Genomic DNA, 11276 nt, shown 5'->3' on the forward strand with positions numbered 1-11276 from the left:
AAATTCACCGACCCCTTGGGCTCCCTTGTGCCATTCAACACAACGACTCGGCTCTCTTGTGCCAGTTAACACCACAACTCCCTTCTCGTACAATTCAGCGCCATTTACTCGTAGTGCTCCAGACTTGTTCGCGAACTACTCGGTCTAGTCCCCTACGGTGGACTTAGCCCACTCCGACGGTGGATTCCCCGGCGAGAGAAGTTCTCCCGAAACCGAGCCAACCAGCCAGGTGTCGAGGTCAGTTCGGCGATTCCGGTGGAGCAGGGCGTCCGGTTCGCTGGTGCCCCGCGACTGGCGGTGTCTAGTCGCGGTCTACTCAGTTTAGTCCCCGGCGGTGCATCTAGCTTACGCCGACGGAGTGCCCCGGCGAAGGAAGTTCTCCCGATACCGATTCTTCTTTGGTTTTAGCATCACCATTTCTTGAGCCCTTTGACTCCCTCTCGTTCCATTTCGCTCTACTTTCCCGATGAGCCATTCAGCTCCCGCCCTTACTTGTTCGCGAACTACTCGGTCTAGTCCCCGACAATGGATCTAGCCTACTCCGACGAAGAATTCCCCGGCGAGGGAGGTTCTCCCGAAACCGAGCGGTAGATTTCTCCTGATACCGATGTTCGTTTCCGTGAGCCATTTGGCTCTCCGCGTCGTCCCGATCTATTCGATCTAGTCCCCGGTGGTGGATCTAGCCTACTCAACGGGCCAGCCAGTAGGTGTTGAGGTCTATCCGGCGATTCCGGGTGGAGCGTAGCTTCCGGTTCACCAGCGCTCCAACGACCCACTGCTAGCTGTGCGACACGGTCCGGCGATTCCGGTGAAGCTTGACGTCCGGTTCACAGGTGTCCCGACGACCCAAACTTGGTGCTACGTCACGTACTACTCAACCAGTCCTAGGCGGTGGACCTAGTCTACACAGTCGGAGAGTTCCCCGGCAGCGGAATTTCTCTCGAAACCCGATTTGTGGCCTCTTGTTTGTCCCTTGCTCATAATCCCTCTGATAATAGCGTCCGAGGTATGCTCGTCGTGGCACATCTCTTCGACGATATTGTCAACTGTCACAACAGGTATACCCCTACGAGCTTTTTCAAACCTAAGGCATTCGAAGGACGATTACTGAGATACGATTGCATCCAACGGAGTGGATTGGCACCAAAGCTAAGTCTATCCAACATTGCCGCTGCAATGGCGTAGTTAATCTTGTCGAAAACAACTGAAAGGTCGGTATAAGTTACGTCAGTTTCAAGGCCGTCAGACATGGCATTTGTCACATAGGTCGTGAACGACAAAAGATTCGTAGATGTTGAACGTTTCGGCATTGACACAGCTCAATACGTTAGCTTACAGGAGCCGTGGGTATTTTATATATTTACAAGATGCAAGGAATAAAAATTATTCCATTTATCTAGATTCTATTCCTTTTTATTTTTTGTTCGTTTTGTTGGGAAAAAATTTTCGATTCTTTAAAGAACAAATTTTGGTATTTTTGAATCAAAATGTTGGCAACATAATTATAATTATTTTATGGCGTGTTAGCATGCTCTGAAGTTTCAAAATTCCATCACACAATCCGTAGCATCTTCACAAATAAAGTACATATGCGATCCTTTGCAATTATTGTCGTTCCAGGTCCATCGCTGTGCAAACCGGGGAATAAACACCATCTGCATACAATCCTCTGTCCCGTTGTTGTTATTAGGCTCCCCCGGAGACCAGTTGGTAAACGTCACCAGCTTTCCTGTGGCTACCCATGAAAATACACCCTCCTCACCTAAGTCGGATCCGCCAATCCAGAAATAGCACTGCACATCGTTGAACTTGTCGGTGCTTTGGACGAACTGTGCTACAGCATCATTCTCCTCGCGAGATCGAATCGTCAGCAGCCGCATCCCGATGGAGTTACAAAATTCATTGGCCTTATGCCAGTTTGTCTGTAATTCAATCAAATCTTTTATAACACATTATTATAATACCAGAGTTATTTAAAAACTTACCCGAAAGTTGGGAATATGGTACTTCTTCGGTGCAGTTTGAGATCCATAGTGGAAAAACATAGCAAAAATGATGAAGAAAATCAACCCTGTAAAATGAACGCGTTGCATGGTTTATTCTACTGTGAAGAGACTTTCCCAACTTGAACTCCAGACAAACAACGGCTCACTATCATCTTACACCATCGATGCATGTACTAAGTGAGAAGAAGCTCAAAATAATTATCAACAAGCCATAATTTGTGCTGGTATATGTTTGTGCGAATATTGAAATCCCCAGATCTTCAATATTTCAATATTATTTCTTCAAAGGGCCTAACGAACTTTATAAACAAATGTGTTGTCTGTGTGGATGTACATTGATGATTTTTTTAAAAGAAATCTCTTTCTGCAGTGGAATGAAGTTTGTATTCAATGTAGTTTGTTAACGAAAGTCACTTATGCTCTATTGAAGAATTACTCTTTTCACATGAATAAAATTCGATTGAATTTTTATACAATATATATAATAGAATAAGAATAATATACAGATCTATGAATTGATCTTGTTCATCTCGTTGTTAAAAACTGTGATCAAAGTTTGTTAGACATGAACATGCCGTGTTTTTGATGCGCTGACGTATCTTTTCACAACTTTAGAGGACACTAAGAACATTCTCCGTACTCATTACAATGCTAATCCCTCTAAAGAATCAAAAGTAATGCGTTCAACACTCATTACCGATACCCTATTCACGACGCACAACAAATCAAAATATTTTTAAATTGAAACATCAAAATTGCTCGATTGTATAAATATGGGCGGTATAATGCGCTTCATCTGTTATGTAGAAGTTTTCAAACTGGCTTCTACACTGTAACGATAAAAGTATACTACTATTTCTAAATGCGTTGGAAAATCTGTCCTAAAACCATCCCCTGCAAGAAACTAGCTCTACATCCAACTAAACATCGAACGAAGTGGATCGGCGTAAAACGTTTGATGAACAGATTTTAATGCGAGATGCGCTCTCGTGTTGATGTAAACTGTAAATGAAATGCCCTTTTTTCAAATTTTATGCAAAGTTGTTATACATTCCTAGAGTGATCTACCCCCAGACCTTAGCCCATCCATTTCCACCTCGGAACCAACATTGTTCGGACTACCTCGCTCACTACCAGCTACAACGCGATTTTCTTGTCAGAGCTTATGGTCAATCACAAACGCTTGACTCATTTTTGGGCAAGTTCTTCTAATTTTTTTCCACTTCCACTTGCACTTCATCATGGCCCAATAGGATGGAGTTCGGGATAGTTTGGTGGGATCATATCTTTCGGCACAAAATTCAAAGTATTAGTAGCAATTTTGGAGTAGAGGCATGAGGCAAAATCAACGGGTTTTGGTCGTGTTAAAATCAGCTTTGAAGGCACTCAATTTTGTAAATTTCATCGTTTATGGTGCATTTTTTTACAAATAATTCATTGCGTTTGCTTTAGTACAAATGGCCTGCCAAATCAGATACTTTGATGCGAATTTTGACAGTTGCTTCCATTTGAAACGGCCATCTACAGCAAATTTGTCCTCACCCTGAAATAGTCGTATTCCGGCAACTTCCCAAAATCCTCGTTGATGTAGATCTCATCAGTGTCGCAGCATCAGTATTTCGTTGGCAGGGTCATGTACAGTTTCCGGGATCGTCTCCATTAGGAATGTTCTGCACATTGTACGCTTTGGATCGTGATTATTTCCTGGTCCACTGGACGTAACTTTGTGAAACATCAAGTTTTTTGGCCAGGCAGAGCGTCGACATGTTCGTATTCTGCTTGAAAAAAAACAATAAGCGCTCTCTGGGAAATTTTGCGCCGTATTCCCGATTTTCGGCCAGCAACTGACTTGCGGTCCCGGAACATTAGGAGGACCTTTGAGATGGTCGAATGATGTATATTCATCAGTTTTCTCAAGGTACATGGCGAAAACCTAGGAACAAAATCCTTTCGCGGATGGTTTGCTGATATGTATACTTCTATCTCGACTGGAATCTCACTGACATCTGCACAACTGAGTAGATGTAAACAATATACTCTAAAGACTATGCTATATCCCTCCCTAAGGAGAAAAAATGGGTAAAAATCAAAATTTCTCCCTAGGGCGAACATTTTTGATGACACCCCTCTTTGTAGGTGAAGGGAACAAATCCTAAAGCACTATTCAGACTCTCCGTGAAAATGAACGTGAACAAGTGATTAATACCTTCCGTTGTGGACGAAGTCGTGATCAGTTTCATCAACGAACAACGATTTCACTCTCAACTGGCAGTTTAAGGCGTATTTACATTCTCGAAATTGATGAAAATGGTGATCGACAAATGGTGGGACAACAAAATTCTCACAAGTTTCCTATCTCATGCCTCCACGCGAGTCTAAGTCTATTGATGACATTTGGTCCTTAGACCGGCGACGACTGGGTGCTATCAGCCTTCTGCCGATAGTAGCAGAATGAGAGGGTGTGAACAGATCTAGGCGAGAAAACATTGCCGTAAAAATGAATAGTTGATCGGAAATTAGCCCCAATACGACTAATCTGACTAGTATCTATGATCACGGTTAATACGTATTGAAAATTCGCCGCGTGTTTTTATGAACCTAATTTCAAGCTCCGTTATTGCTAACAAGCCCGTGCATCAGGTTAACAATCCTTCATATTTCCCTTCAGTGTTCGTTATTATCGCTCGTATACTTGTATTCCACAAACAATCCGATATGGAAAATAAGAAATACTTTCCTTGATGTATAACATCTCGCGCTATTTTTGCCTGTATAATGTGTTATCACTCGGTAGTTTTCAAGCCAATAAATATATCGTAGAGAAGAAGTGGCGAATTTTGTCCAAATACTGTTGCAATAAATAGTGATCCGGCCCATTACGCAGATAACATTAGCTTTTTCTAGGCAATACACCCACGGTCGGCTGTGTGGAGTTCAAATTGCTTTTGTTTAGGGAACATAGTATGCTCTCGGTAGTCGGCTGCCCAGAGTTTAAAAAGAACCAAAAACTAAACAAGATCTTCTCTTTTTCGAGTGATCGTGCACTCGAAGACTAACTAAACAACTACCTAATAAAATATGCTTTACAGGTCGCATCGCTTGCTTGGAGCGAATCCTAGACCTGATACCCTTCCAAACTACCAACTCCGCGACACCTATGGAAGAGTCTGATGAATCGTCGTCATTCCGTTAAGTAGGTGGAGCATCAACACTTCCTGTCTACCTTATCCTTTATCCTTCCTCGTGAACGATAGAGAATGGGGCGGCCGGCAATGACGTCGTCCACCGTGAACAATGGAAGGTATTCAACACTTGTACACGTTCATTTTCACTGAGAGTCTAAATAGTGCTTTACAATTTGTCAGAATGCAATCTGGTATTCGAAGGCGTTCACCGTGAACACCGATGACATTTATATTCACTGCTCTACATCAATTCCGTCGCGTTTACACTCCCGGTGAACGAGTGAAATATCCACTGCGGACATCACCGTGGAATATTTAAAATCATCGGGGAATGTGAATATTATTGCATTGCATTAGTTCCATTTCCATCAATTTCTATACACTACTAATTGAGATATTGAAAAAAAAAAAAAACAATTTGATGCGCATTGAGTTCACGTTCATTTTCACCGTGGGTGTAAATAGACCTTAACTTAATAACGAAACGAAACGCATCCCATGACTTAACACTCTAAATGGAAACTAGATAGAATTTTGTTAATTTCGGTCAAAACAGTTAATCAGGTTTAAAAGTGTCGCAATAATTACCAACTCAATAAAATCAATATGTCCGCTAAAGTGCTATTAAAAGTCGGTTCTGGAATCTTTTGGCAGCATTCTGTTTGCAATGTTGCTCTCTTGAACCTTGTTTGCTCGAACTAATTCCAAATAGTTGGAAAGACCGTGTTCTGGCTCCCGCAGGTGATGTATGTGGAGGTTTGACGTTGGAAAGTGTGGGCGTGCGAGATTTTGGTTGTCCGCAATCTGGAAAGAACACTCTGTTCTCTCCAGTCTTCGCGGTCGTCCTATTTACAAGGTGCCCTTTAATTTTCTGTGAGTGCTGTGGGATGCTTGCCAGAGACCGGTGAAATTGGTGTAAAAGGCTTGTACAAAATGCATTATGATGTCTGTGGCTGGCACTTTCTTCGTTAGGCTCCTTCTAGTACAGCGGCCCGCACTACCAAATGGTCTGCGTGAACGTTTCCCTGTATACTGCTATGCCAGCAGAGAATATCACTGTTGCGGTGTCTTCTGGTTTTCTAGACAGAGCACAGACGATGGCTACGGTTTCGACGGAAAAACAAGCACTCGGGTCAGAACTGGAGAGACGAGTCTGTCTCGCTGCCACTGACTCCGATTTTAATCTCTTTATCATTTTTTGATCCGTCTATGTAAATCCGACTGTGATTCGGGAAACACCACAGTACGAGTTGGTTGTAAGTGGATCGTGCGGCTCCCCAAGCCTGGATCGTCAGGGACAGGCTTGTGTCAATCTTCGGAGGTCTCACCTTCCAGAGACCATACTCGGTGGAACCGTGCGAGCAGCGGTAGTTGAGTAGATTCTTTTAACCATCTCGCTGGTTACGGACTCTTCGTTTCCGGATCTTTTCTGTAATATGGACACCGCTTGCCATGAAGGATACCAGGGTAATGGTAGTAGACCAGCTTCGACGCAGGCGTTCTCTGTGCTACATTGCTGGGTAGCAGTTTGGAAGCCGTCTGAATGGAACCGTTATATAGATGTGACATGACGAGGTTCATTCCATCGCGGTTACGTCCGGTGATTTCGATCCCTTAGTGGATCTGACTATGGATAAACGCCTTTCTAATGGTTACTGCCCAGTTCCGAGTGCATTTTGGGGTGACGGGTGCAAATTGTACCCAAGCGTATTTTCCGGGTTACGCACTCGTTCTTAATCTTCCAGAGGCGGGGGACAAAAGTTGTCTTGCGATCCATTGTAACTCCGAGGATTTTTGATTCCTTACAGTACCGGATCGGTTTGTTGATCTTGATCGGACAGTCTGTTGTGGGTGTTGCAGCAGTTTGAATAAAAGCTCTTGTAGATCGAAATCCGGTAGCCTAGTGTTTCCGGTAACAACCAGCAGGATGTAGTCGGTATATACAAGGGGGGAAGTTCTCGGTGGTAGGCATCCAAAGATGCTTACTGTTTAGGAAGAGGGTAACCGCCAAGACGGATCCCTGGAGTACCCCGTTCTTCTCAGTGAAGATGTCAAATTCGTTCCCCCCCTCCCCCAGGTGTCGGCCATACAAGGAAGGAGATTGATTGACCAGAAATCCTTGGGTTTGTGGATCTCTTGGCTCCTTTAGGGGATCGGTATTACTTGCGCCGTCTGCCAGGAATCTGGAGCGATGTGCCTTTCAGGAGTCGATTGTGGCTAAGACGCACACATTCTTGCCTTGTGGAAGCAGTTTCTTAAGCCATGGGTAACCAATGTTGTCGAGTACGGCGATTTTCCCTCGCCCGCGGGAAAGGCAAGTTCAAGTCCCCCGAGAATGGTCGGTTCCATTCCGGGGGGGGTGAGGTAGAATGTCATGAGTGTTGCCTCGTGCATTGGTTTTTTGTTTTAAGAGGTTGGGTGGCAGTGATGGGGTTGCGGAAAGCGTAGCGAAGTGGCGTCCTAGTTTGATGGCGATTTCCTGGGGGTAGCAGTTGCGATGATGTTGGTTTGGAGGTAGAACCCGTTGTTCCGCCGTTTCCACTGAGAGCATTCACTCTTCGCCAGATCTCCTTTGTGGGCGAGTAGGGGTGAAATACGCCCAGCAAATCGCCACACCTTTGCGTCAACATCTCCACTTCCCCGAGGGTCTCGCCGGTTATCGTTAGGACAACGTCATCTGCAAAGCCGATGATCTCGACTCCGCTGGGTAGTTGCAATGTTAACTCAGTTGTACATTGAATTACAGAGCATTGGGCCGAATATCGAGTTCTGAGGTACTCACTCCGTGACCCTAATCGACCTCTGCCTCATTTTCGTGTCGTAGACAAGTACTCGTTTCGGAATGAAACTTTTCAGAACCTTGCACAAATAGTTCGGGATCCGAAACTCTGTGCAGCGCTAAGGCGACAGCCACCCAGCTGGCACTGTTGAAAGCGATCTTCACGTCGATCATAACCACGGCACTGTAACGATCACCTCTTCTCTTTTGCTTCGATTCTTTCTCCGTGCTCGCGATGATTGTGCAGGTGGCGTCGAGATCCCTTTCTGGAATCCGAACTGCCTCTGCAATAGTCCGTTCTCACTTTCAGCATAGTTCGTTAGCCTTCGTCGAGGCCTCTCCTTAGAACTAGCCTGAAAATGTCTGGAAACGCCAGGATCGCGGTCTTCATAAGGAGCTCGTCATTGGAGACTCGATTGCCAACAGACTGCATCAACGTACAGTGTAGGCGGCGTCGTGCTTCGGGAAGACCCTTTAAGATATTTTCAATTTATTAACACACATTTCAGCTGGTGTCGTTGGACCCTAGATCTTGGCCATAACGACACGGTAAGCGCGGCCCCAGAGGTTAGCGTCTACTTCTCTGCACAGCTTCTTGGAACAGGTGGACTTACAAAGCACTATGTGGCGATTAAAAGCCGCATTCTTCTCTGACTGCCTAAAATCTTGCTCTCTGAACACATCTTCTGGCTTTCAAGTAGATAGCACGGAGAATGCTGAGCCTTTCGTACCACTAATACGCCGAACGCCGGCAGTTTCCCGACTGCATTTTCCTCGACATTGTAACGTCACACGCCCTCGAGGAACGAGGATGTCAGCACGAAATGCTTCCACAAAAGGGTCCTTATCAAAGTCCTTTATTTTCCACTTCAACTCGCAAGTCCTCACCCTCTGCGTTACAATACAATTCCGCCGACCATTGGTGTAGTCGCCAATCCATGTTCTCCATCAGCGACGCGCTGCAGAATGTTGCGTCCATGATGGATTCCCGGTCGTCTTTACGGAATGTGCTAACGGAACCTTTGTTGCATGCCTTACAGCTTCGACAGGGCTTCCAACAAGCTGTAACTGTGTTGGACAGCCTGCTACCCCACTCCACGGCCCAAGCGTTAAAGTCCCCTATAACATTTGTCAGCATTTGTCCGACTAACGAGTCGGTTAGTGTGTTCAGCATCCGATTGTACTGCTCCGGTGTCCACGTTGGGGGTGCATAACAGCTACATACGAATACGCCGTTGATTCTGGCCATCACGAAACCTTCATGTGTGCTATCAATAACCTCTTGGATGGGAGACCCGCCTATCACTTGGATTGCCGTCATTTCTGCATTAACCACAACCTAGTTACCGTTATCGGGAGAAAAATGATACGGCTCTGCAATAATTATAACGTCGCACTTCGCTTCTGTTGACTGCCACAACAGTTACTGTGCAATATTGCAATGGTTGAGATATCTCCAGCCTGCCTTCGCCTTTTTGTATTCTGGACATGAGAAGCCTCCCGTCGTGTGGTCATTTCCGCTCTCCTTTGTGCAGAGCAAGCACTTCGGTTTGTGCAGTCTGTTACAGTGTGTCCCTTCTTCCCCTGTCCCCTGTATCCTGCACAAATCAGAACTGTCCGGTCCTTGCCTGATGGCGAAAACCCCTGCTCTTGAAACACCTCTTCGTTTGTTTAGTAGCTTTAGGTATAAATCGTAGCAAGCACATCGACCATCCGACTATAATCTTACCGGTACCAACAGCTGGTTGGCTGCGGTTGTATCGCTGCAATCTTCACTATACGCCTTCTTCAACTTGATTGACATTTGTTCTTTCTCCAGGTTATATCGCTCCTCACCTCGTCTTTCGTTATGATCCCGTCAAGATTCTTCCACTCGACAACTGCTTTCTGAACTAAAGATCTCATGTTCGCTTCAAGTCCAACCGCTTCTGCCGCGAGTTCTAGACAGGTCGAACTCTTGATTAATGGTTCCTCCGTTAGCTCGGACGATATCTCGCCTTTCTGAGTGCACCTGGTTCTTACTACGTTCTCCCCCAGCTCCATCAGGTTGGGATCCTCTCTCACCCTTTTGAGGATCACAGCATACGTCACGCCGTCGTTTGCTTTAACGACTAGAGCGTCTCCCCTATACCTGTTCTGGGGCGGCCGAAGGTGTTCTTTTTTCTTCTTTTCGTCCTTTTCTTTTTTCCTCCTCTCTTTGGCGGTTTCTACGATTCACCATTCACTCTGCATTCGTTGGCTGTTTCACTTCTTCGGTTCCTCTTCCCTTACTCTTTTCACAGAGTGGAAATTTCGGTCACTCTTCGGCGTCTCATAGGCTTCTGCTTTCGCTATCTCCATGGTCTTCAGTGTCTTTTCAGAGTTTTCAGCTCTCTCCACTAACGCCATTTGTTCGCATTCGGCTGCTGCTGCGGCGGATTTGATGCTGATCACTAGATCCCTGAACTGTCCGTGCACATTACCCTGGCTTTTCTCGAATACGTAGAACTCTTCGATATTTTGTCACTGCTTCATCACTTTAGGCAAACCAGACTGCTGATCTTCTTGGGTGATGCTTGATTTCGGCACGCGCACCTGAAACCCTAGCTTTCCTTGGCGTCTCCTTGGTTTGACGCCGCTCGTGCACGATATGGCCTCACTGGGCTGCTGCTGTAGCGGTTACATTTGCTGTTGCACTTGGTCGGTTTGCTAGGTCGGCGACCTCGCTAGCCCATCATTGATGAACATGATGAACAGGATCACCACACTTGCTCCGATTTTGTTATTTTGTCTTCTTTAATGCTATTTGAGTTCCAACTCAAACTCGTAGTAAGTAATCGCCTCTATATGACCCCTTGGCTCCGTTTGCAAGCAGTGAGGTCGCATGCGGGGGTTGACGGGTCCTTCATGGGTTACCGCGTTCAGAGCAGGATCGGCGCTAGTCAAGAATGTTCAACTGAGTCTACTTCCACCGGCCAGGGTGTCGGGTTTCGAACGTACTTGGAGACCTAGCAAAGTTTTAACGGGACGAGGAGCAGCTTGACCATTAGCCCACTTGCCGTTTCGGGGGGAGTGTCACCCATCGTTACTAGGATAGTGGAATGGCATGGCAGTCGGTCCGAGGTTCAATTTCGATGAAATCCTCATTCGCATCCGTGTTCTGCCGCCAGTATGCCATAATTAGGATCTTACTGCTATCGATCCTAATGTGCCGGTTGTGTTGTGTTTGGGTGCTTTATGCTAAAATGTTAGCGGAAGCGGCACCGACTCGCTTCAACTGAGCTGCTTCCGGATTTATATGGCTATAGAGGGTTAGCAGAGCTTAAC

The 11276-nt window shown here is 45.7% G+C and overlaps 1 protein-coding gene across 1 annotated transcript; it reads right to left on the reverse strand.

Moving 5' to 3' along the window:
- Positions 1-1370: 1370 nt before the first annotated feature.
- Positions 1371-2188, reverse strand: LOC131690385 (C-type lectin 37Db-like). Its single transcript, XM_058976100.1, has 2 exons — positions 1986-2188; positions 1371-1922 (listed from the first exon to the last, which is right to left on the reverse strand). The coding sequence occupies exons 1-2, from the start codon at positions 2091-2093 to the stop codon at positions 1542-1544; spliced, it is 489 nt and encodes a 162-aa protein (XP_058832083.1). The 5' UTR covers positions 2094-2188; the 3' UTR covers positions 1371-1541.
- Between the last annotated feature and the right edge of the window lie 9088 nt (positions 2189-11276).

This window comes from Topomyia yanbarensis, chromosome 3 (genome assembly GCF_030247195.1).
Source record: "Topomyia yanbarensis strain Yona2022 chromosome 3, ASM3024719v1, whole genome shotgun sequence".
In the NCBI taxonomy this organism is placed as follows: domain Eukaryota; kingdom Metazoa; phylum Arthropoda; class Insecta; order Diptera; family Culicidae; genus Topomyia; species Topomyia yanbarensis.